Genomic DNA, 24,458 nt, shown 5'->3' on the forward strand with positions numbered 1-24,458 from the left:
GCTGAGGTGCTCTTGCAGAGAGCCGCCACTGGCTCAACGAGCCAAATGGTCTCCTCCCATGCTGTAACCATTCTATGATTCGATGATTCATGCACATTTCCGATGTGCCACGGTGTGTGAACTACTGACTTAGGGAGCCTCTGCCCCAGTCCTGATCCCCTTATGTTAGGCTACTTAGAAGTGAGACTGTAACAGCATAAAATAATTAGGAGCAGGAGTAAGCCATTCGGCCCCTCGAGCCTGCTCTGCCATTCAATAAGATGACTGATCTTCTACTTCAACTCCATTGTCCCCATACCCCTTAATTCCCTTAATATTCCAAAAAATCTGGCGATCTCTGTCTTGAATATATTCAAAGACTGAGCCCCCACAGCCTTCTGAGGGAGAGAATTCCAAAGATTCACCCTCTGAGTGAAGAAGTTTCTCCTCATCTCAGTCCTAAATGGCCGACCCCTTATTCTGAGACTGTGACCCCTGGTTCTAGACCCCCCCGACCTGCCCCCAGCCAGAGGAAAGATCCTCCCAGCATCTATCCTGCCTATCCCTGTAAGAATTTTGTATGTTTCAATGAGATCCCCTCGCTTTCTTCGAAACTCTAGAGAATATAGGCCTAGTCTACTCAATCTCTCCTCAGAGGACAATCCTCCAATCCCAGGAATCAGTCTGGTGAACCTTCGTTGCACTCCCTCAATGGCAAGTATATCATTCCTTAGGTAAGTCGCCCCAAACTGTACACAGTACTCCAGGTGCGGTCTCACCAGGGCCCTATATAGTTGCAATAAGATGTTTTTACTCTTATATATAAATCCTCTTGTAATAAAGGCCAACATACCATTTGCTTTCTTAATTACTTGCTGTAGCTGCATGTTAACTTTCAGTGATTCGTGTACAAGGACACCAACATTTTCCCGATCTCTCACCATTTAAAAAATACTCTATTTTTCTATTTTTCCTACCAAAGTGGATAACTTCACATTTCTCCACATGTGGATAAATGTGAGGTTATCCACTTTGGTGGTAAAAACAGAGAGACAGACTATTATCTGAATGGTGACAGATTAGGAAAAGGGGAGGTGCAAAGAGACCTGGGTGTCATGGTACATCAGTCATTGAAGGTTGGCATGCAGGTGCAGCAGGCGGTTAAGAAAGCAAATGGCATGTTGGCCTTCATAGCAAGGGGATTTGAGTACAGGGGCAGGGAGGTGTTGCTACAGTTGTACAGGGCATTGGTGAGGCCACACCTGGAGTATTGTGTACAGTTTTGGTCTCCTAACCTGAGGAAGGACATTCTTGCTATTGAGGGAGTGCAGCGAAGGTTCACCAGACTGATTCCCGGGATGGCGGGACTGACCTATCAAGAAAGACTGGATCAACTGGGCTTGTATTCACTGGAGTTCAGAAGAATGAGAGGGGACCTCATAGAAACATATAAAATTCTGACGGGGTTAGACAGGTTAGATGCAGGAAGAATGTTCCCAATGTTGGGGAAGTCCAGAACCAGAGGTCACAGTCTAAGGATAAGGGGTAAGCCATTTAGGACCGAGATGCGGAGGAACTTCTTCACCCAGAGAGTGGTGAACCTGTGGAATTCTCTACCACAGAAAGTTGTTGAGGCCAATTCACTAAATATATTCAAAAAGGAGTTAGATGAGGTCCTTACTACTAGGGGGATCAAGGGGTATGGCGAGAAAGCAGGAATGGGGTACTGAAGTTGAATGTTCAGCCATGAACTCATTGAATGGCGGTGCAGGCTAGAAGGGCCGAATGGCCTACTCCTGCACCTATTTTCTATGTTTCTATGTTTCTATGTTTCTATGTTATGGGCCCAAGTTTCCACAAGAAAAGAAACGGGCGCCCCTCCGAGCTGGCGCCCGTTTTTCGCGCCTAAAACGGCGCCTAAAAAAATCCTCGGTATTCTCCACCTACTTACAGGTCCTCTGGCCCTCGGCGCAGCCAGCACGAGCTGTGGGGGGGGCGGAGCCAGGTCCCGGCGCTGAAAACAGTGCCGTGACCTCTGCACATGCGCGCTACAGTCGGCACGCAAGTGCAGTAGCTCCAGGCGCCGAACTGTGTGGGAGGGGCCCGAAGCACACAGCCCCTAGCCCTGGCTGAATGGCCTCACTGGGGCTGCGTGGATACGGCTCCTCCCACGGCCAGCTCCTGCTCCCCGCCCCCGACAAGACCCGACACGCGCTCCCCGCCCCCCCCCCCGAGACCCGACACCCGCACCCGCCCCCCCCCGCCCCCGACTGACCCGACCCGACCCGCGCTCCTGTTCCCCGACCCGCCCCCCCCCACTAGACCCGACTGCCGACTCCCAGACTGGATCCGATCCGACCTGACCTCTCCCTTCTCCACCACCCCCCCCCGCTCTCTCTCCCCCCCCCCGCTCTCTCTCCCCCACCGCTCTCTCTCCTTCCCTCCCCCCTCCCTCTCCCTCCCCCTCCCCCCTCCCCCCTCCCTCTCTCTCCCTCCCCCCTCCCTCTCTCCCCCTCCTTCTCTCTCCCTCCCTCCTCCCTCTCTCCCCCTCCTTCTCTCCCCCCTCCCGCTCTCTCCCTCCCCCCTCCCTCTCTCTCCCTCCCCCCTCCCTCTCTCTCTCTCTCTCTCTCTCTCTCCCTCCCGCTCAGCGACACGAACGGCTTTCTCCCCCCCCCCCTCCCGCTCAGCGGCACAAACGGCTGCAGAATTCTCCCTGGCTGAAGCACTTTCACACAGGTAGGAAGATGGTTTATTTAATCTTTTCTTGGCTTCTAAATGTTTATTCAGGTTGGATTTATTTGTACAATATTTGTAGAAGTATAAATAAGGATTTATTGTCGAATTTAATGAGTTCCCTTTCCCCCCCCACCCCCCCACCTCGTTCTGGACGCCTAATTTGTAACCTGCGCCTGATTTTTTAATGTGTAGAACAGGTTTTTTCAGTTCTACAAAAATCTTCACTGGTTCCATTCTACTTTAGTTTGGAGTACATTTTCACTGTGGAAACTTTCAAATCAGGCGTCAGTGGCCGGACACTGCCCCCTTTTGAAGAAAAAATTCTGTTCCAAACTAGAACTGTTCTACCTGACTAGAACTGCAGAAAAAAAAATGTGGAAAATTGCGATTTCTAAAATAGTCCGTTCTATCAGGCGCAAATCATGTGGAAACTTGGGCCCTATACTCCATTTGCCATGTTCTTGCCCATTCACTTAGACTGTCTATATTCCCTTGAAGTCTCTTTGCATCCTCCTCACAACTTACATTCCCATCTAGTTTTGTATCATCAGCAAACTTGGATATATTACATTTGGTCCCCTCATCAAAATCATTGATAAAGATTGTCAATAGCTGGGGCCCAAGCACCGATCCTTGCGGCATCCCACTAGTCACAGCCTGCCAACCCGAAAATGACCCGTTTATTCCTACTCTCTGTTTTCTGTCCAATAACCAATCCTCAATCTATGTTAGTATATTACCCCCAATCCCATGAGCCCTAATTTGGTTTAACAACCTCGTGCAGCATCTTAACAAATGCCTTCTGAAAATCCAAATACACCACATCCACTGGTTCCCCCTTATCTATTCTACTAGTACAACCTCAAAAAACTCTGACAGATTTGTCAAACATGATTTCCCTTTCATCTGACTCTACCCAATCCTATTATTATTTTCTAAGTGCCCTGTTACTACTTTTTTAATAATAGATTCTAGCATTTTCCCTATGGCTGATGTCAGGCTAACTGGTCTGTAGTTCCCCATTTTCTCTCTCTCTCCTTTCTTAAATAGTGGGGTTACATTAGCTATCTTACAATCTGTGGGAACCGTTCTAGAATCTATGGAATTTTGGAAGATGACAACCAATGCATCCACTATCTCTATAACCACCTCTTTCAAAACCCTAGGATGTAGGCCATCAGGTCCAGGAGATTTATCGGCTTTCAGTCCCATTAATTTCTCCAGTGCTATTTTTTTTTACTAATACTAATTTCTTTCAGTTCCTCATTTTCGCTAGACCCTTGGTTCTCCACTATTTCCAGGAGGTTTTTTGTATCTTCTTCCGTGAAGACAGACACAAAGTATTTGTTTAATTTCTCTGGCAGCACTATTTACACACAAAAGATAGTTGCAATCTGGAACTCTCTCCCTCAAAAGACTGTGAATGCTGAAGGTCAATTGAAAATTTCGAGACCGAGATTGATAGATTTTTGTTAGTTAAGGGTATTAAGGAATATGGAGGTAAGGCAGGTAAATGGAGCTGACGTACAGATCGGTGATTATCTGATTGATGGTGGAACAGGTATGAGGGGCTGAATGGCCTGCTCCTGTTCCTATCTCGATGGTCTTCTAGAGCCTGGCAGAGACTCAGCCATCCTGGAAATGATGACACTGTGCTGGGACCCAGCAGATCCAGGTCCTGGGGGAGTTTGAAGTCAGTTGAGTTGAAGTTAACATTGGAACAGCCAAGAAATGTTAAACTGTGTGGCTGTTATATTTTGGGAGAGGGGAGTGAAAATCAATTGTGTGTTTCCCTTATATTCATATAATTACACAATAACACTCAGAAACAATGAATGAAAGCCCTTATCTCCCACGGTGGAAATCCTTTATGTGCAATACTTTGTACTGAACACAAAATGTAAAACAAAATGTAAAGGAAGTGTATTTTTAGATTTCTAATATCACAAAAATATTCTATAAATTCCTGGGTACATTCCAGCTGTAAAACACAGAAATGGTTCAGCAGCTCAGCCCAGGTATTTAATATTTCAATCCTCAATGAGCTCTATCATTTTGACAGTGACAGTAACGCACAACAATGACTAAAATGAGTGAGAAAGCACCAAGCAAAAGTAGGATATAAATCCACTTTGTGTTACTGTTAATGACTGCACATGATTTAAACAGAATCAGGAAATCTTTTATCGAAAGATTACTTTATGACATGCACGAGCACCAAAAGGATGGTTTACAAATACAGGGTAAAATCAGTGGTCCTGCCCTCCCAGGAGGGAAAATTTGTGTCATAGTGTGCCCAATCTCTGAGCCACACCTCCTTTGAGAGCGAGAGCAGTTAATTTATCCTGTACTGTCCCAGTGTCACTGGAAATCTGACTCTTGAAATCAGCTCAATGTGTACCATGGGCTGCCTTAGCAAAAGGTTTCCTCTGACTCGGGGTGACAAAGCACACTGTATTCCATCCCACGCTGAGCCGGTGACTGGTGACTGTGCTTTCATTTACATGTTTGTTATTCAGCAGCTGCCTTAAATGTATGAGTGCCCATGAGGGGCAGGCAGCTGAAATCTGGGCTGCAATGAGACTCACCGCAATTCGCAGTAGCGATGCTTTCACAGAGGACCATTTGTCTTGCCTCCTGTCTACGAGCAGAATAAATCCAATGCCACCATCTTGAAGGCTGAACAAGAAAAGAAGTTCAGGAATTAAATTGAAAATTAAAAACCAGCAGCTTCTCTCAGATAACTGCACCACACACAAGCTTCTTGGTGTGCTGACTCTTCTACTGAACAGTCCGCCTGGATGCACGCTTCCTTCACAGGCATTAATTCTCCTGATAGTAATCGCTGGATTCAAAGCCACCACTCCATTCATTCGCGAGGAACAATTCACTGCGAAATTCAACCATGACCAAAGTCATGAGACAAGATCAGTGCACACACTCCCTGACACTGTCTTCAGTCACACATCACCTCAGGTCACGGGTGCTGATGAAGCCACATGGTTCAACAGGTTTATAAGATACTGTAAATTATGGTCGTTAGAGAGAGCTCTTGTTTGTTAAATCCTTTAGAAATTGAAATCGCAGCATTTCCCAAGATGAGCGACAGGGATGCATTCAGCGTCAACATCAAACTGACTAGATACAGAGGTAGGACAAGCTATGGGGCAGTGATCTGACAGAAGCAGTTTCACTTTTCTGTTTCATTCAACTATACATGTCACACAGTGCTGAGCGAAGGAGTCGGCAAAGCCCAGTCTCTGTAAATCAGAACCAATTGTACAATGCCAGCAGCTGGCTTCAAGCCAATCACAACTGGGATGTGCAGGAGATGGACAAGCACATAACCAGCGAGCAAATATTTCTATTGCTAATATAATCACACTGAACCGAACTACAGACCTCAGATATGACCTCTCCTGCAGATTATTTTGTGCCAAATTCTGCTTTTATATTCAGTGGGTGTAGAACAAATAGGCAGCAGCTGCAGGCAGGATTTGTTTAATGATAAAATCCTCTTCTCTATCTTGAGATTTGCCGTACGATATGGGTGTTGCTTGAGGAGCGGAGAAGAAAAGCTTTCCTCCCTCTTTACATTTCCGAATTAAAATCCAAAAGCAGTTTTCATTACAGGGCCACACCTACGCCGCGAATATGCAATCTCCAGAGAATATAACCACTACACCAGCAAACACATGCCGATCCAGGTCGACTTGAACAACCTAACACCAACCCATCTCAAATCTAGAGGGCCATTTTGGACTGTCGCCAAAGCCCTTCAGCGATCTCCCCTCAGCCTTGACGACCGATGGAAAAATACTTGGAAGAACCGCGCCATACGGAATGGATTCCTTATAGAGGACCCAACAGTACAATCTGAAGGATCAAAGCTTCCTCGCAAACAGTGGCCAACCATCAGCCACCTCAGAACTGGTCATGGTCGATGCTGCCACCTTCTCCATTGGTGGAAGATTAGAGCACCCCCCATCATGTGACTGTGGAGCTCCGAATCAGACCCTGGAGTACATCATTGAGCACTGCCCTCAGAGGGAATTTGCAGGCAGCCTACAAGATATCCATGCTGTTATGTCGGAAGCTTTGGCCTGGATATCTGACTTGGAATGCTTTACTTTGATACTACCATATGAAAGAAGAAAATTGCAGGGCAGGAAAGACATCGAGTCATAGATTGATACAGCACACAAGGAGGCCATTCGGCCCATCATGCCTGTGTCAGCCGTTTAAAAGAGCTATCCAATTACTCCCACTCAACGCTTTTGGAGTTTGGAGCGTGTGGCTGGAGCTGTAGGCAAATCAAAAAAAGCTAGCCACCACAGCAGCAGAATCAACAACACAGAGGCTGGAAGCGGCGAGGAGGGGAGGTCGGAAGCGGCGAGGAGGGGAGGTCGGAAGGAGCATGGAGTGGAGGTCGGGACCGGTGACGTCCGGAAGTCAGGACCGGCAACGTCTGGAGGTCGGAAGAAACATAGAAATTTACAGCGCAGAAGGAAGTCATTTCGGCCCATCGTGTCCACGCCGGCCGACAAAGAGCCACACATATAAGCCTATGAACAATGACGGAAAGGCAAAGAGTACCCAGCCCAACCAGTCCGCCTCACCACAACTGTGACACCCCTTATACTGAAACCTTCTACACTCCACCCAAACCGGAGCCATGTGAATTGGAACCGGAAGCGGAGAGGAGAGGACGGACGAGGCACGGAGGAGCTTAGCCCAGAGGTCGAGCAGCTTGGACAAGATCAAGGGAAGGTGCAGCACCGGCCAATAGCGAGGCTGTGAGGTCGTGAGGCTCACATTGCATACTATGAATTCCATGTAGGGAAAGGTCCTGTGGGAAGGAAGAAGCAAGGAAGATAGTAGGATGATGTTTAAGTTTGTGTGTATGTATTGGCACATGCGGCAGAGCCTGGTCTCCAGTTGTCTTGGATCCCCTTGCCACTGAACCAAGACCTTGCTCTGTCAAGCCCGTGTGGTGGCTGGTGTGCAAGGGCTACCCCACATTAAAAGAATTCACACACAGGCATCTTCCACCATTTACAATGAGTTCATCCGTCACCTGAGTACTCATTTTTAGTGTGGAAGCAAGATATCCTCGACCCCGAGGGACTGCCTATGATGATGACTCAATGCTTTCTATAAGGTGCGCAGCCACGGGTCTCTCTGCCGGGCCCATGAATCCCGGCTTTTTCAATGTAAAGTTTCGCAAAGGGGTGTGCACCCCAAAAAAAAAGGCAGCGCACTAAAAACAAAATAAGAGGGAACATTGGTCCTACTCCCCTGCTCTTTCTCCATAGACCTGCAAATTATTTCCCCTTCTAGTAATTATACAATTCCTTTTTGAAAGTTACTATTGAACCTGCTGTATCATCCTTTCAGGCAGTACACCAACGGAACAATCGCTGCCTAAAATAAATTCTCCTCAATCAACCTTCTGGTTCTTTTGCCAATGACCTAAATCTGTGTTCTCTGGTTCCCAACCCTCCTGCCAGCAGAAACAGTTTCTTCTCATTTACTGTATCAAACCCCACCCCCACCCCCACTCCCACCCCCCCATCATTTTGACCATCTCAATTAAATCTCCCCTGTACCTTTTCTGCACGAAGGAGAACAATCCCAGATTCTCTAGTCATTTAGTTCCACATAACTGAAGTCCCCTATCACTGGTGCCATTCTGGTAAATCTCTGCATTCTCTCCAGGGCCTTGACATCATTCCTAAAGTGTGGTGCTCATAAAGGTTTCGCATAACTTATGTTTTTTTGTACTCTATACCTCTATTTATAAAGCCAAGGATCCTGTAAGTTTTTTTTAAAAACAGCCTTATCAACACATCTTACCACCTTCAAATATTCATGTGAACGCCCAGATCCCTCTGTTCCTGCGTCCCCTGTAAAATTGATACAAACAAACATTTCTTCCAACCCGAAAGCTCCTTGGCATTACTTCTTGCCGTTGTTTCCTGCATTACAACAGTGACTACACTTCCAAAGTACTTCACTGGCTGGACCCTGGATTCTGGAGAGGTCCCAGCAGATTGGAAAACCACAAATGTGACACCCCTATTTAAAAAAGGAGGGAGACAGAAAACAAGGAACTATAGACCAGTTAGCCCAACATCTGTCATTGGGAAAATACTGGAGTCCATTATTAAGGAAGCAGTAGCAGGACATTTGGAAAAGAATAATACAGTCAAGCAGAGTCAGCATGGTTTTATGAAAGGGAAATCATGTTTGACAAATTTGCTGGAGTTCTTTGAGAATGTAACAAGCAGGGTGGATAAGGGGGAACCAGTGGATGTGATGTATTTGGATTTCCAGAAGACATAAAAGATTACTGCACAAGAGCTCATGCGGTTGGGGGTAATATATTAGCATGGATAGCGGATTGACTAACTAACAGAAAACAGAGAGTCGGGATAAATGGGTCATTTTCCAGTTGGCAAACGGTAACTAGTGGGGTGTATTTACAATCTATATTAATGACTTGGATGAAGAGACCGAGTGTAATGTAGCCAAGTTCGCTGATGATACAAAGACTGGTGGAAAAGCAAATTATGAGGAGTACACAAAAAATATGCAAAGGGATATAGACACACTAATTGAGTAGGCAAACATTTGGCAGATGGAGTATAATGTGGGAAAGTGTGAGGTTATCCACTTTGGCAAGAAAAATACAAAAGCAAATTATTTAAATGGAGAGAGATTACAAAATTCTGCAGTACAGAGGGACCTGGGGGTCCTTGTGCATAAAACACAAAGGGCCTGAAATTCAGTACCTCTGGAAAGCTGGTGCTCCCCACATCTTTTGGTGGCCATTAGCGCAAAAATGTTTTGGTGGCTGGGCCACCCCATTTCAGCTCCAAAAGTGAACAAATTGGTTCCAGCGCTAATGAACCCTTCCAAAATGGATTTTTTAGCGATGTGGCGTTATCACCACTGAGAAATTCAGCATGCAGGTAAGGGTTTCTAACGAGCCAGTTCCTCGCTGGCCTTAAAGGTCAGGGTTTTCAGCAAGACCCTGAGGGGGGAAGGAGGTTAGAAGGAGTCTGGAAGGGTGGCAGGTAGAAGAGGTGCAAGGAGAGCCACCAGGTTCACTGATATGGAGCTGGAGACACTGATGGATGGTGTGGAGGACACAAGAAGAATACTGTTTCCTGACATGGGGAGACCTGGCAGACAGGCAGTACATAATGCATGGAGGGAGATTGCAGGGGAGGTGTCAGGCACCTCCATATATGTGAGGACGCACCCTCCCAGGGTGCTGGCCAGTCTGCACCCGGCCCTTCCAGGGTGGCTATGGGTCGACGCCTCCTAGCTCTGGGATGATGGGAATCCTCCTCCTCCTCCTTCTCCTCTTCCTCAGGTGATACTGCTGGCTTGACCTCCAGCGGCTGTCCCCTCATGATGGCTGTGCAGCAAGCAGCAGGCCACGACGATGATGGAGATCCATTGAGGAGAATACTGCAAGGCGCCACCAGAGCAGTCCAGGCACCGGAACCTTTGCTTAAGGACGCCTATGCACTGCTCAATGGTGCACCTGGTGGCACAATGAGCGTCATTGTAGGCATGCTCTGGTGCTGTCTTGGGGTTCTGTAGTGGAGTGAGCAGACAAGTGGACAGGGGATATCCCTTGTCCCCAAGCAGACAACCGCAATCCTGATTCGGGCCAGTCAAGACAGCGGGCACACTAGTCTAGCACAGAATGAACGAATCTTGCCTGCTGCCTCCCTTGCCCGCTACCTCTCTGCACGGTGCTGACGGCGACACCTTCTCCTGTGTGCCACCCTGCTTCTGAGTAGGTGTACCAGGTGTCACCCTCCCAATACTCCTTCCATCCTCAGGGTGAACCCTGCCAGGCAGGCCTTTGCAGCCCACAGGCCTCCACTAAAGAGTCAGACCTGAAAGTTGTACAAAAGTATGTGCAAACCTCTGAGCAGCACTCAGCAGTTTGAGTGGAGCCAAAACAATTAATAAAACTATTAAAAGATAAATACAATGGATACTGTAATCTTAAATAAAGTCACTATTAATAAAACTATTAAAAGATAAATACAATGGCTACTGTAATCGTAAATAAAAACACTAATAATTAATAAAACTATTAAAAGATAAATGCAGTGGATACTATAATCTTAAATAAAATCACTAATTAAAAAAACTATTAAAAGATAAATACAGTGAATACTGTCATCCGAAATAAAATCACTAATAATTAATAACACTATTTCTCTACCAAAGGGCCCCGATCGGGGCAACACTCCAGCAGTGTTCCGTTCGAGCACCGACTCAAATACCTTGCAGGGGCACTGCTGGGAAAAGGCTTACCTTTTTGCAGCTGAAAATCCCTGACCTTGCCTCTTTCCAGCGGCCCGCAGCCTGCAGAGCTCACTGTTGGACAGTCTCCCCTACAGCGGCTTCACCGCGCCATTTCCGACAGAAGTGCACACCGCTCAAATCCCCGCCCCCCCCCCCCCCACCTCCATCCTTTTGGAGGCGGTGAATTTCAGCCCCAAAAAGTTAGTATACAGTTACAGCAAGTAATCAGAAAGGCAAATGGAATGTTGCCATTTATTGCAAGGGGGATGGAGTATAAAAGCAAGGAAGTCCTGCTACAGGGTATTGGTGAGGCCACACCTGCAGTACTGCATACAGTTTTGGTCTCCTTATTTAGGGAGGGATACATTTGCATTGGACGCAGTTCAGAGAAGGTTCACGAGGTTGATTCCTGAGATGAAGTGACTGCCTTATGAAGAAAGGTTGAGCAGGTTGGGACTATACTCATTGGAATTTAGAAGAATGAGAGGTGATCTTATTGAAACATATAAGATACTGAGGGGGATGCAGAGAGAATGTTTCCACACTTGGGGGAATCTAGAACTAGGGGTCATAGTTTAAGAATAAGGGGTTGCCCATTTAGAACTGAGATGAGGAGGAATTTCTTTTCTCAGAAGGTCATAAATCTTTGGAATTCTCTGCCACATGAGCTGTGGAGGCTGGGTCACTGAATATATTTAAGACAGAGAAAGACAGAATTTTGAATGATAAGGGAGTGAAGGGTTATGGGGAGCAGGCAGGGAAGTGGAGATGAGCCCAAGATCAGATCAGCCATGATCTTATTAAATGGTGGAGAAGGCTCGAGGGGCCAAATGGTTTCTCCTGCTCCTATTTCTTATGTTTCTTAAAGTGTTTTGAGACGTCTGATGGTCATGAAAGGCTCTATATAAATGCAAGTCTTTGTTTTTAATCTGGGAGGCCGCCCACAGCAGTCATTTGCCCCACCGGTTCTGGTTTCCCAGACACAAGTAAAATGATTGCTAGGGAACCACCAGTCGTATTTGACATCGCTTTATCCTAAAACAAAGGCCCTTCATAATGTGCATCAAAAGATCCAACAACAAACTGAAACAGTACCAGAGAACTATTCCTTGTAAAATACACCTTAGTGAGATGTTAGCCAACTGACGATCGGTACTTTCTGAGGGTGAAGTCCACACACAAACACTTGGCATGCTCGTACAATGTTACTGCATGTGATGTTAAAAAAAGAGACCTACATTCATATAGCGCCTGTCACAACCACCAGAGTGCAGTCACTGTTGTAATGTGGGCAACGCGGCAGCGAATCTGCACACAGCAAGCTCCCACAAACAGCAATGTGATAATGACCAGATAATCTGTTTTTTGCGATGTTGATTGAGGGATAAATATTGGCCGCAGGACATCGGGGATAACTCCCCTGCTCTTCTTCAAAATAGTGCCATGAGATCTTTTACATCCACCTGAGAGAGCAGGTACGGACGGAGCCACTAATCCGTTAAATGAAACAGGTTCACAGCTGCACACAATTGTTTTAGCAATTAACAAAACACCTCACACTCACTGTATTGGGAAGTCTCTAGATTTTTTCTGCCTGTGAATGGGGGGGGCGGGGTGGGGGGAACAGCACAGAGACACAGGCAGTCAACCGGGTTTATAAAGCAGAATGCCACGAGGGCAGTAAGTTTCAGCAAAGGTTGCAAGAAGCTTGGAATGCAAGAGAGTAGTGAGAAGTAACTTGTTTATGACCCACTAATGTGGGCCAATGCAACGTGTTCATTATTTTGCTTTTTTTTAAATGCAAAGACATGTTGCATTGATTGAACTCAGTAAATCCAATCTATTGTTATATACGTTCATTCAGTATGAAATAAAGCAAGTTAAATGATTTTGCCTTTCCTGTTAAGTATTTTCTGAATCTGCCTTCGGAGAGAATGACGAAGCACACGTGATGAAGATACAATAATCCAGTGGGTGAGGGGTGGTGCTGGGTCTGTATCTCCAGTGGGGGAGGGGTGGTGATGGGTCTGTATCTCCAGTGGGTGAGGGGTGGTGATGGGTCTGTATCTCCAGTGGGTGAGGGGTGGTGCTGGGTCTGTATCTCCAGTGGGGGAGGGGTGGTGATGGGTCTGTATCTCCAGTGGGGGAGGGGTGGTGATGGGTCTGTATCTCCAGTGGGGGAGGGGTGGTGATGGGTCTGTATCTCCAGTGGGTGAGGGGGTGGTGCTGGGTCTGTATCTCCAGTGGGGGAGGGGGTGGTGCTGGGTCTGTATCTCCAGTGGGGGAGGGGTGGTGATGTGTCTGTATCTCCAGTGGGTGAGGGGGTGGTGATGGGTCTGTATCTCCAGTGGGTGAGGGGGTGGTGATGGGTCTGTATCTCCAGTGGGTGAGGGGGTGGTGATGGGTCTGTATCTCCAGTGGGTGAGAGGGTGGTGATTGGTCTGTATCTCCAGTGGGTGAGGGGGTGGTGATGGGTCTGTATCTCCAGTGGGTGAGAGGGTGGTGCTGGGTCTGTATCTCCAGTGGGTGAGGGGGTGGTGCTGGGTCTGTATCTCCAGTGGGTGAGGGGGTGGTGCTGGGTCTGTATCTCCAGTGGGTGAGGGGGTGGTGCTGGGTCTGTATCTCCAGTGGGTGAGGGGTGGTGCTGGGTCTGTATCTCCAGTGGGGGAGGGGTGGTGATGTGTCTGTATCTCCAGTGGGTGAGTGGGTGGTGATGGGTCTGTATCTCCAGTGGATGAGGGTTGGTGATGGGTCTGTATCTCCAGTGGGGGAGGGGGTGGTGATGGGTCTGTATCTCCAGTGGGGGAGGGGTGGTGATGGGTCTGTATCTCCAGTGGCGGAGGGGTGGTGATTGGTCTGTATATCCAGTGGGGGAGGGGGTGGTGATGGGTCTGTATCTCCAGTGGGTGAGAGGTGGTGATGGGTCTGTATCTCCAGTGGATGAGGGTTGGTGATGGGTCTGTATCTCCAGTGGGTGAGGGGGTGGTGATGGGTCTGTATCTCCAGTGGGGGAGGGGTGGTGATGTGTCTGTATCTCCAGTGGGTGAGGGGGTGGTGATGGGTCTGTATCTCCAGTGGGTGAGGGGGTGGTGATGGGTCTGTATCTCCAGTGGGTGAGGGGGTGGTGATGGGTCTGTATCTCCAGTGGGTGAGAGGGTGGTGATTGGTCTGTATCTCCAGTGGGTGAGGGGGTGGTGATGGGTCTGTATCTCCAGTGGGTGAGAGGGTGGTGCTGAGTCTGTATATCCAGTGGGTGAGGGGGTGGTGCTGGGTCTGTATCTCCAGTGGGTGAGGGGGTGGTGCTGGGTCTGTATCTCCAGTGGGTGAGAAGGTGGTGCTGGGTCTGTATCTCCAGTGGGTGAGGGGTGGTGCTGGGTCTGTATCTCCAGTGGGTGAGGGGGTGGTGATGGGTCTGTATCTCCAGTGGGGGAGGGGTGGTGATTGGTCTGTATATCCAGTGGGTGAGGGGGTGGTGATGGGTCTGTATCTCCAGTGGGGGAGGGGTGGTGATGGGTCTGTATCTCCAGTGGGTGAGGGGGTGGTGCTGGGTCTGTATCTCCAGTGGGGGAGGGGTGGTGATGTGTCTGTATCTCCAGTGGGTGAGGGGGTGGTGATGGGTCTGTATCTCCAGTGGGTGAGGGGGTGGTGATGGGTCTGTATCTCCAGTGGGTGAGGGGGTGGTGATGGGTCTGTATCTCCAGTGGGTGAGAGGGTGGTGATTGGTCTGTATCTCCAGTGGGTGAGGGGGTGGTGATGGGTCTGTATCTCCAGTGGGTGAGAGGGTGGTGCTGGGTCTGTATCTCCAGTGGGTGAGGGGGTGGTGCTGTGTCTGTATCTCCAGTGGGTGAGGGGGTGGTGCTGGGTCTGTATCTCCAGTGGGTGAGGGGGTGGTGCTGGGTCTGTATCTCCAGTGGGTGAGGGGTGGTGCTGGGTCTGTATCTCCAGTGGGTGAGGGGGTGGTGATGGGTCTGTATCTCCAGTGGGGGAGGGGTGGTGATGTGTCTGTATCTCCAGTGGGTGAGTGGGTGGTGATGGGTCTGTATCTCCAGTGGATGAGGGTTGGTGATGGGTCTGTATCTCCAGTGGGGGAGGGGGTGGTGATGGGTCTGTATCTCCAGTGGGGGAGGGGTGGTGATGGGTCTGTATCTCCAGTGGGGGAGGGGTGGTGATGGGTCTGTATCTCCAGTGGGTGAGGGGGTGGTGATGGGTCTGTATCTCCAGTGGGGGAGGGGTGGTGATGGGTCTGTATCTCCAGTGGGTGAGGGGGTGGTGATGGGTCTGTATCTCCAGTGGGGGACGGGGTGGTGATGGGTCTGTATCTCCAGTGGGGGAGGGGTGGTGATTGGTCTGTATCTCCAGTGGGGGAGGGGTGGTGATGGGTCTGTATCTCCAGTGGGGGAGGGGTGGTGATGGGTCTGTATCTCCAGTGGGGGAGGGTTGGTGATGGGTCTGTATCTCCAGTGGGGGAGGGGTGGTGCTGGGTCTGTATCTCCAGTGGGTGAGGGGTGGTGATGGGTCTGTATCTACAGGGGGGGAGGGGTGGTGCTGGGTCTGTATCTCCAGTGGGGGAGGGGTAGTGCTGGGTCTGTATCTCCAGTGGGGGAGGGGTAGTGCTGGGTCTGTATATCCAGTGGGGGAGGGGTGGTGATGGGTCTGTATATCCAGTGGGGGAGGGGTGGTGCTGGGTCTGTATCTCCAGTGGGGGAGGGGTGGTGATGGGTCTGTATCTCCAGTGGGGGTGGGGGTGGTGATTGGTCTGTATCTCCAGTGGGTGAGGGGGTGGTGATGGGTCTGTATCTCCAGTGGGGGAGAGGTAGTGCTGGGTCTGTGTCTCCAGTGGGGGAGAGGTAGTGATGGGTCTGTATATCCAGTGGGGGAGGGGTGGTGATGGGTCTGTATCTCCAGTGGGGGAGGGGTGGTGCTGGGTCTGTATCTCCAGTGGGTGAGGGGATGGTGCTGGGTCTGTATCTCCAGTGGGTGAGGGGGTGGTGCTGGGTCTGTATCTCCAATGGGTGAGGGGTGGTGCTGGGTCTGTATCTCCAGTGGGTGAGGGGGTGGTGATGGGTCTGTATCTCCAGTGGGGGAGGGGTGGTGATGTGTCTGTATCTCCAGTGGGTGAGTGGGTGGTGATGGGTCTGTATCTCCAGTGGATGAGGGTTGGTGATGGGTCTGTATCTCCAGTGGGGGAGGGGGTGGTGATGGGTCTGTATCTCCAGTGGGGGAGGGGTGGTGATGGGTCTGTATCTCCAGTGGCGGAGGGGTGGTGATTGGTCTGTATATCCAGTGGGGGAGGGGGTGGTGATGGGTCTGTATCTCCAGTGGGTGAGAGGTGGTGATGGGTCTGTATCTCCAGTGGGTGAGGGGGTGGTGATGGGTCTGTATCTCCAGTGGGTGAGGGGGTGGTGATGGGTCTGTATCTCCAGTGGGTGAGGGGGTGGTGATGGGTCTGTATCTCCAGTGGGGGAGGGGGTGGTGATGGGTCTGTATCTCCAGTGGGTGAGGGGGTGGTGATGGGTCTGTAACTCCAGTGGGGGAGGGGTGGTGATGGGTCTGTATCTCCAGTGGGTGAGGGGGTGGTAATGGGTCTGTATCTCCAGTGGGGACGGGGTGGTGATGGGTCTGTATCTCCAGTGAAGAGGGGGTGGTGATGGGTCTGTATCTCCAGTGGGGGAGGGGTGGTGATGGGTCTGTATCTCCAGTGAGGGAGGGGTGGTGATGGGTCTGTATCTCCAGTGGGGAGGGGTAGTGCTGGGTCTGTATCTCCAGTGGGGGAGGGGGTGGTGATGGGTCTGTATCTCCAGTGGGGGAAGGGTGGTGATGGGTCTGTATCTCCAGTGGGGGAGGGGTGGTGATGGGTCTGTATCTCCAGTGGGGGAGGGGTGGTGCTGGGTCTGTATCTCCAGTGGGTGAGGGGTGGTGATGGGTCTTTATCTACAGTGGGGGAGGGGTGGTGCTGGGTCTGTATCTCCAGTGGGGGAGGGGTAGTGCTGGGTCTGTATCTCCAGTGGGGGAGGGGTAGTGCTGGGTCTGTATATCCAGTGGGGGAGGGGTGGTGATGGGTCTGTATATCCAGTGGGGGAGGGGTGGTGATGGGTCTGTATCTCCAGTGGGGAAGGGGGTGGTAATTGGCCTGTATCTCCAGTGGGTGAGGGGGTGGTGATGGGTCTGTATCTCCAGTGGGGGAGAGGTAGTGCTGGGTCTGTATGTCCAGTGGGGGAGAGGTGGTGATGAGTCTGTGTATCCAGTGGGGGAGGGGTGGTGATGGGTCTGTATCTCCAGTGGGGGAGGGGTGGTGATGGATCTGTATCTCTGTAGTGCGCTGCGAATGGGTGATTGGTGAGCTCTGGGAATGGGTGATCAGGGAGCTCTGCAGTGCCCTGGGAATGGGTGATCGGGGAGCGCTGCAGTGCGCTGGGAGTGGGTGATCAGGGAGCTCTGCAGTGCGCTGGGAATGGGTGATCAGGGAGCTCTGCAGTGCCCTGGGAATGGGTGATCGGGGAGTGCTGCAGTGCGCTGGGAGTGGGTGATCAGGGAGCTCTGCAGTGCGCTGGGAATGGGTGACTGGGGAGCGCTGCAGTGCGCTGGGAATGGGCAGTGAGCGTGGAACGTTGCAGTGCACTGGGAATAGGTGATCAGGGAGCGCTGCAGTGCGCTGGGAATAGGTGATCAGGTAGCGCTGCAGTGCGCTGGGAATGGGTGATCAGGGAGTGCTGCAGTGCGCTGGGAATGGGTGATCGGGGAGCGCTGCAGTGCGCTGGGAATAGGTGATCAGGGAGCGCTGGGAATGGGTAGTGTATCCAGATCTAAAAAACAAAAATCTCACAAACCATAGCAATAAGTATAATCACAATTCCAAAAAGAGGAAAAAGTGAAACCTTTTCTGTTAACGAGTCTCCCACATGAACTCATTGGACACTTTGATGACAATTAGTCAAATCCCAGCACTTGCTCTGCCTCATCCAACAGTAACCAAGGAACTCCACTAGGTGGCAGAAAATCAATAGAATTGAAAAATAACAAGTGAAAGCCAAAGATTCAGGAGTCGAATTGGCCTCCGCCCCAAACGGGGCGCACTTACCCATTTAAAAAAATTTTCTCTGCCGCAATCCAGGCCGGGCCAGCGGCCTGGCACCCAAGAGGGGGTGCCGGACTGCCTGTTGGTGGCCCAGCCGAACCCGTAGCCACCATTGTCGGGCTGACCTCGGATTAAAATAAAATGTCGGCCGCGGCAGAGCACCCTGCCCTTTCAGGGCAGGCATGCCGCCCAGGTACTCACAGCTGGCCGCCGGGAAAAGCAGTCAGGGGCACCGACTGGCGGCCGATCCACTCCCGTGGGACAATTTTCCCAAGGGGGTCGGCACGTGCCTGACGGGGCGGCTGTACGGGCAGCGCGGTGACCATCACCGCAGGAAAAATCACGGAAGGCAATTTAGAAAATGTTGGTGGCTCCGCGCCGACTAAGCGGTGAGTCCTTATCGATAGCAAAGGCCTAGTTCCATTGGTGACGGGGTCTATTACGAGGGGGCATAGTTTTAAGGTGGTTGGTGGAAGGTTTAGAGGGGATTTGAGGGGGGGCTTCTTTACGCAGAGGGTTGTGGGGATCTGGAACTCGCTGCCTGGAAGAGTGGTGGATGCAGAAACCCTCACCACTTTTAAGAGATGGTTAGATGGGCACTTAAAGTGCAGTAACCTACAGGACTAGAGCTGGTAATTGGGATTTGACTGGATGACACAGATATAATGGTAAGTACTGCTGGGAATCGAATACGGCCAAGGTAATCTCCTGGATTAGTTTCGATCACTTAGATGGGTCGGAGAGGAATTTTCCCAGATTTTTTCTCCCTAAAGTGGCCTGGTTTTTATCTGGTTTTTGCCTCTCCCAGGAGATCACATGGCTCCGGTTTGAGGGAGTGTAGAATGTTTTAGGGGTGTCGCAGTTGTGTGAGGCAGACTGGTTGGGCTGGGTGCTCTTTGCCTTTCCGTCATTGTTCATAGGTTTATATGTAACCTTCAGGGCTGCTGACCAAGGGTCATGCGGCTTTTTGTCGGCCGGCGCGGACACGATGGGCTGAAATGGCTTCCTTTTGCGCTGTAAATTTTTATGTTTCTAACCTGTGGCTGTCACGGCTCTTATAGAAAGGTGCAATTTCGGCCCCTCAGAGTCTGCGGTGTGCAGCCTACCTCAGAGCTGGCACCTGGGAAATAAGTGATCCTGAACTAAGTGGATGAACGGGGAGCAACAGGTAAAAAGCAAGAATCAGGAATGCTGACTCTTGTCAGTGTTTTGAATCGCCAGAGAAATTCGGGACAAATAGAAACTGGTGGATGATGCACAGGGATGAAGATACCTTCCTACCATCAGTTAACTGACAAATGTCACCACACCTAGAACACCATTAGATCAGGCATTGCCTCCAGAAACCAGCATTGCTTTGTACAGTTCAGTGTCGGTCTTACTCCTGCCCTTCAAAACTCCTCCTCCACTTCCAGCCTGTGCACACTGCTCACATACGTGCACTGATAGGGCAGCAAATCTCAAGTAAGTCAGGGATCCAGGACCTGACCATGTGGTGGGGGAGAGGATTAGAGTCAGACACTGAAACCAAATGCACATACACCTCACTCTACACAAGGTCCGCAACAACAACTTGCATTTATATAATGCCTTTAACATAGTAAATCATCCCAAGGCGCTTCACAGGAACGTTATCAAAAAAAATTGACACCGAGCCATGTAAGAAGATATCAGGACAAAAGGTAGGTCTTAAGGAGGGTCTCAAAGGAGGAGAGAGAGGTAGAGAGACGGAGAGGTTTAGGGAAAGAATTCCAGACATTAGGTCCTAGGCAGCAAAAGGCACAGCCTCATATTGAGGAGCGAAGGAAGTCGGGGATGCACAAGATACCAAAATTGTGGGAATGCGCGGAGGTTTTTAGGAACTTAGGCCATTTAGCCCCATGAGCCTGTTCCGCCATTCAATGAGATCACAGCTGATCTGTGACCTAACTCCATATATCTGCCTTTGCCCTATATCCCTTAATATCCTTTGGTTAACAGAATTCTATCAATCTCAGATTTAAAAGTAACAATTGACCTAGCATCAACTGCTATTTGCGGAAGAGAGTTCCAAACTTCTACCATTCTTTGCAAGTAGAAATGTTCCTATCTTCACTCCTGAAAGATCTGGCTCTAATTTTTTAGACTAGGCCCCCTAGTCCTAGACTCCCCAGCCAGTAGGTAGTTTCTCTCTATCTACCTTAATATCCCGAAAACTTCGATCAAATCACCACTTAACTTTCTTAATTCCAGGTAATACAAACCTACTTTGTGTAATTAACTATGGGGTCATTAGGAATTCGGGCTGGAGGAGGTTACAGAGATAGATGGGGCGAGGCAATGGAGGGATTTAAACACAAGGATGAGACTTTTAAAATTGAGGTGTTGCTGGACTGGGAGCCAATGAAGGTGAGCGAGCACAGAGTTGATGGGTGAATGGGACTTGGTGAGAGTTAGGATACCAGAGTTTTATATAAGCTGAAGTTTACGGAGTTTGGAAGATAGGAGGCTGGTCACGAGAGCATTGGAATAGTCGAGTCTGGAAGTAACAACAGCCTGGATGAGGGTTTCAGTCGCAGAGTAGCTGAGGTGAGGCGGAGATGGTCACTGGAGAAAAGCTGATTTTGACAGGCTGAGAATAGAACTTGGGAAAATAAAACAGGCAACAATACTGGCAAAAAAACGATGTAGAACAGAACATAAGAACATAAGAACATAAGAATTAGGAACAGGAGAAGGCCATTTAGCCCCTCGAGCCTGCTCCGCCATTCAACAAGATCATGGCTGATCTGGCCGTGGACTCAGCTCCACTTACCCGCCCGCTCCCCGTAACCCTTAATTCCCTTATTGGTTAAAAATCTATCTATCTGTGACATGAACAGCAAACGGGGTTTAACAAACTGCAGGAACAATATGTTTCGCGAAAAGGAAAGAACAAACTAATCACTAATGAGACTCCATGGATGAATAAAGCCATAAGCGAAAAATTGAGGGTAAGGAAATAAGCATACATGAAGTAAATAGACAGCAGACTGTGCCGCCGCACGTTCATCATCATCTGCAAGACCATCAGCAGGCCGGGGCCATTAGAGGGAGCAGCGTGTGGCAGCATACCACTGCAGGGAGCAGCGCGTGCTGCTGCAGGAGGGAGACAGCTGATTGCAGTGCGGGCAGATACAGCAGGAGTGGCGAGGTCGAGGCAAAGGTGTGGCAAGAGTTTGTAGAGGAGTGTGACAGCGCCCAGGAGAGGCGTGAGTTTGGGGCCCAGAAGAGTCGAGGGCCCAGGCACAGCACGGGCCAGCCCACACTGAGATATGTGTGCGCACTAGGTCCGTGCAGCAGAACTGGTCTCCAGTTAGTCCTGGTTAATCCTTGCCACTGGACCAAGACCTAGCTCTGTCAAGCCCGTGTGGTGACTGGTGTGCAACGGCCACCACACGTTAAAAAAATCCATGCACAGGCATCTTCCACCCTTCAACATGTAGTTCAGGACCTGGAATATTAGGTCCTTCATTGAAACACCTGTGAACTCATCCCTTTTCAGTGTCATCCTCGTTTTGAGGGACTGCCTATGATGATGAGTCAGCAGAGGAGTGCATGATAAGGACGAGTACAAAAAGATTAGGAGCAAAGTCAAAAAAAACAATTGGGAAGGCAAAGAGGAACTATGAAATTAAATTATCAAGTAATATGAAACAACATAGTAAAATATTTTATGGGCACATCAATTAAAAAGGAAAGTTGGGATGGAAATAGGGCTATTATGGGATAGACAGGAAAATGCCACAGGTAATGATAGAGATATGGCAGAAATATTAAATAATTATTTTGCTTCAGTATTTGCCAGAGACATAGAACAGATGGCCATGCCATTGGATGATGAGATTAGTAATGAGATAAATGCATTTAAACTGAAAAGAGGCAAATGAAGTTGAACACAGATAAATGTGAGGTATTACATTTTGGTAGGAAGAATAGGGAGGTCACTTATTACTTGGAGGGTGCAAGGGTAGAGGAACAAAGAGATCTCGGAGTACAAATACACAAATTACTAAAAGTTGCAACACTGGTTAGTAAGACCATAGAAAAAGCAAACCAAGCACTAGGCTTTATTTCAAGAGGTTTAGAATTAAAAAGTATGGAAGTTATACTGAAACTGTATTGACCCTTGGTTAGACCATATTTGAATACTGGGTACACTTCTGGTCGCCATATTATTAAAAGGATATAGAGGCACTGGAGAGGGTGCAGAGACGACTTACATGGATGAAATCAGAAATATGAGGGTATACATCAGGAAAGGATGATCAAAGAAGGCTGAAGGGTGACTTAATAGATGTCTTTAAAATTATGAAAGATTTTGATAGAGTGGATACAGAGATAATGTTTGCACTTGTGGGGAAGAACATAACTAGAGGTCATCAATATAAGATAGTCACCAAGAAATCCAATCGGGAATTCAGAAGAAACTTCTTTACCCAGAGAGTGGTGAGAATGTGGAACTCGCTACCACAGGGAGTGGTTGAGGCGAATAGTACAGATGCATTTAAGGGGAGGCTACACAAGCATATGAGGGAGAAGGGAATAGAGGGATATGCTGACAGATTTAGATAAGAAAAGACAGGAGGGGGCTCGAGTGGAGCATAAATGCCGGCATGGACTGGTTGGGCCGAATGGCCTGTTTCTGTGCCGTATATCCTTTTTTAATACTATGCCGTGTGTGCAGCAATGCTGCGCACTGGGCCGTGTGCACTGCCGTGTTGAAAGGGAATAAAGGATTATGGGGAGCGGGCAGGGAAGTGAACCTGAGTCCATGATCGGATCAGCCATGATCGTATTAAATGGCGGAGAAGGCTTGTGAGGCCGTATGGCCTACTCCTGCTATTTCTTATGTTCTTCCCTCCCTTAAAGGGAAGGGCCATCGCTGCAGGGTCTGCAAAGAAAAATAAACTTACCTTCTCCACGACGGCAGCCGCGATCCCAACCGATCATCCCAGCACTCAAGCAGAACGCGGGGCTGATCGTTCACAGGCATGAAGCCATGAAAAAAACCTGCAAGAGGTTAAGTTTTTTTTTAAACTTATCTCGTCCACCTCGCCTTTAGTCATCGCCCCGAAGCGGCCGGCCGCCCGATTCACACCTCCTGCAGCTGCCGGTGTTTTCACCTGGCGCTGCTGCAGGAGGTGGAGCATTACTGGGGCACAACGCCACAGTGCCACCGCAAAACTCCCGCCGAATATAGCGGGAGTCAATGTTATCGCCGCTCCTGGTCACAAAGCTATTTGCGCCCCGTTAGTGCTAATAGGAGGCGCAAAGACACCCAAGTTTGTCCCCGTGGGTCGGAAATCCCACCACCCCAAACTGGTACCCACCGCTGTTAGGTGGAAAATTAACATCAGTCCTTGAACACTGCGCCAGCTTATCACCAGTACCAACAGTCAGCTGAGGTTTAACATATTAATGTAGCATTGTACAAGGAGAGTCAAGTCCAAGGATAATGTTCAGGAGGGGAAGAGGGACAGAGGGAAAGGGAAGAGTTTAGAAAAGGAGAGAAAGAGGGGTTGAGTTTAGAAGATTAAGGGATGATATTGAAGTGTTTAAGATGGTTAAAAGAGATTATAGAGAAACTATTTCCTCTGGTTGGGCATCCAAAACAAGGGGGCATCACCTTAAAAAGAGAGCTAGGCCGTTCTGGAGTAATGTCAGGAAGCACTTCTTCACACAAAGGGTAGTGGAAATCTGGAATTCTCTCCCCTAAAAAGTTGTTGAGGCAAGGCATCAATTGAAAATTTCAAAACAGAGATTGATAGATTTTTGTTGTGCAAGGGTATTAAAGGTTATGGAACCAAGGCGGGTAGATGGAGTTAAGGTACAGATCAGCCATAATCTAATTGAATGGCAGAATAGGCTTGAAGAGCTAAATAGCCAACTCCTGTTCGTATGAAACTAGTGCTAAAGGAGAGGGAAATAGAAGAAATGGAGGGAGTTGGACGGATGACAGAGTTTGCGTGAATTGGATTTGGAGTGATAGAGAGTCTTTGCAAAGTGGCAGTGTCTCTGTGAAGTGGGGTGGTGAGGGGTTGGATGTGAGACACTGACTGTTGAGATAACATCTGACGTGACTGATCGTTGAAAATCCAAATATCACTTTGTTTTTCCTATTTTTAAGATTAATAATTCATTAGTTGTTAAGTATAAAAGTTTTCACCACAGTGCTTTTATTTTAATCTAAATGCGGGGGATGCTGGGGTCACATTTATTATCCATCCCTAATCCCCTGAGAATGTTTGCACAACTGTGTGGCTTGCTGGGCTGCTTCATGGGGCAGCAAAAGTCCATCGCACATGTGGGCCAG

The 24,458-nt window shown here is 49.1% G+C and overlaps 1 protein-coding gene across 2 annotated transcripts in view; it reads right to left on the bottom strand.

The window, feature by feature from the left end:
• mcf2la (mcf.2 cell line derived transforming sequence-like a) overlaps positions 1 to 24,458 on the bottom strand; it is a 673,365-nt gene that overhangs the window by 540,744 nt on the left and 108,163 nt on the right. For both annotated transcript variants that reach the window (XM_070894133.1, XM_070894134.1), the window contains exon 4: positions 5,304 to 5,394. In XM_070894133.1, the coding sequence (XP_070750234.1) occupies positions 5,304 to 5,394 (91 nt within the window). The remainder of the gene's footprint in view (positions 1 to 5,303; positions 5,395 to 24,458) is intronic.

Source organism: Pristiophorus japonicus, chromosome 11, assembly GCF_044704955.1.
Source record: "Pristiophorus japonicus isolate sPriJap1 chromosome 11, sPriJap1.hap1, whole genome shotgun sequence".
Taxonomy (NCBI): domain Eukaryota; kingdom Metazoa; phylum Chordata; class Chondrichthyes; family Pristiophoridae; genus Pristiophorus; species Pristiophorus japonicus.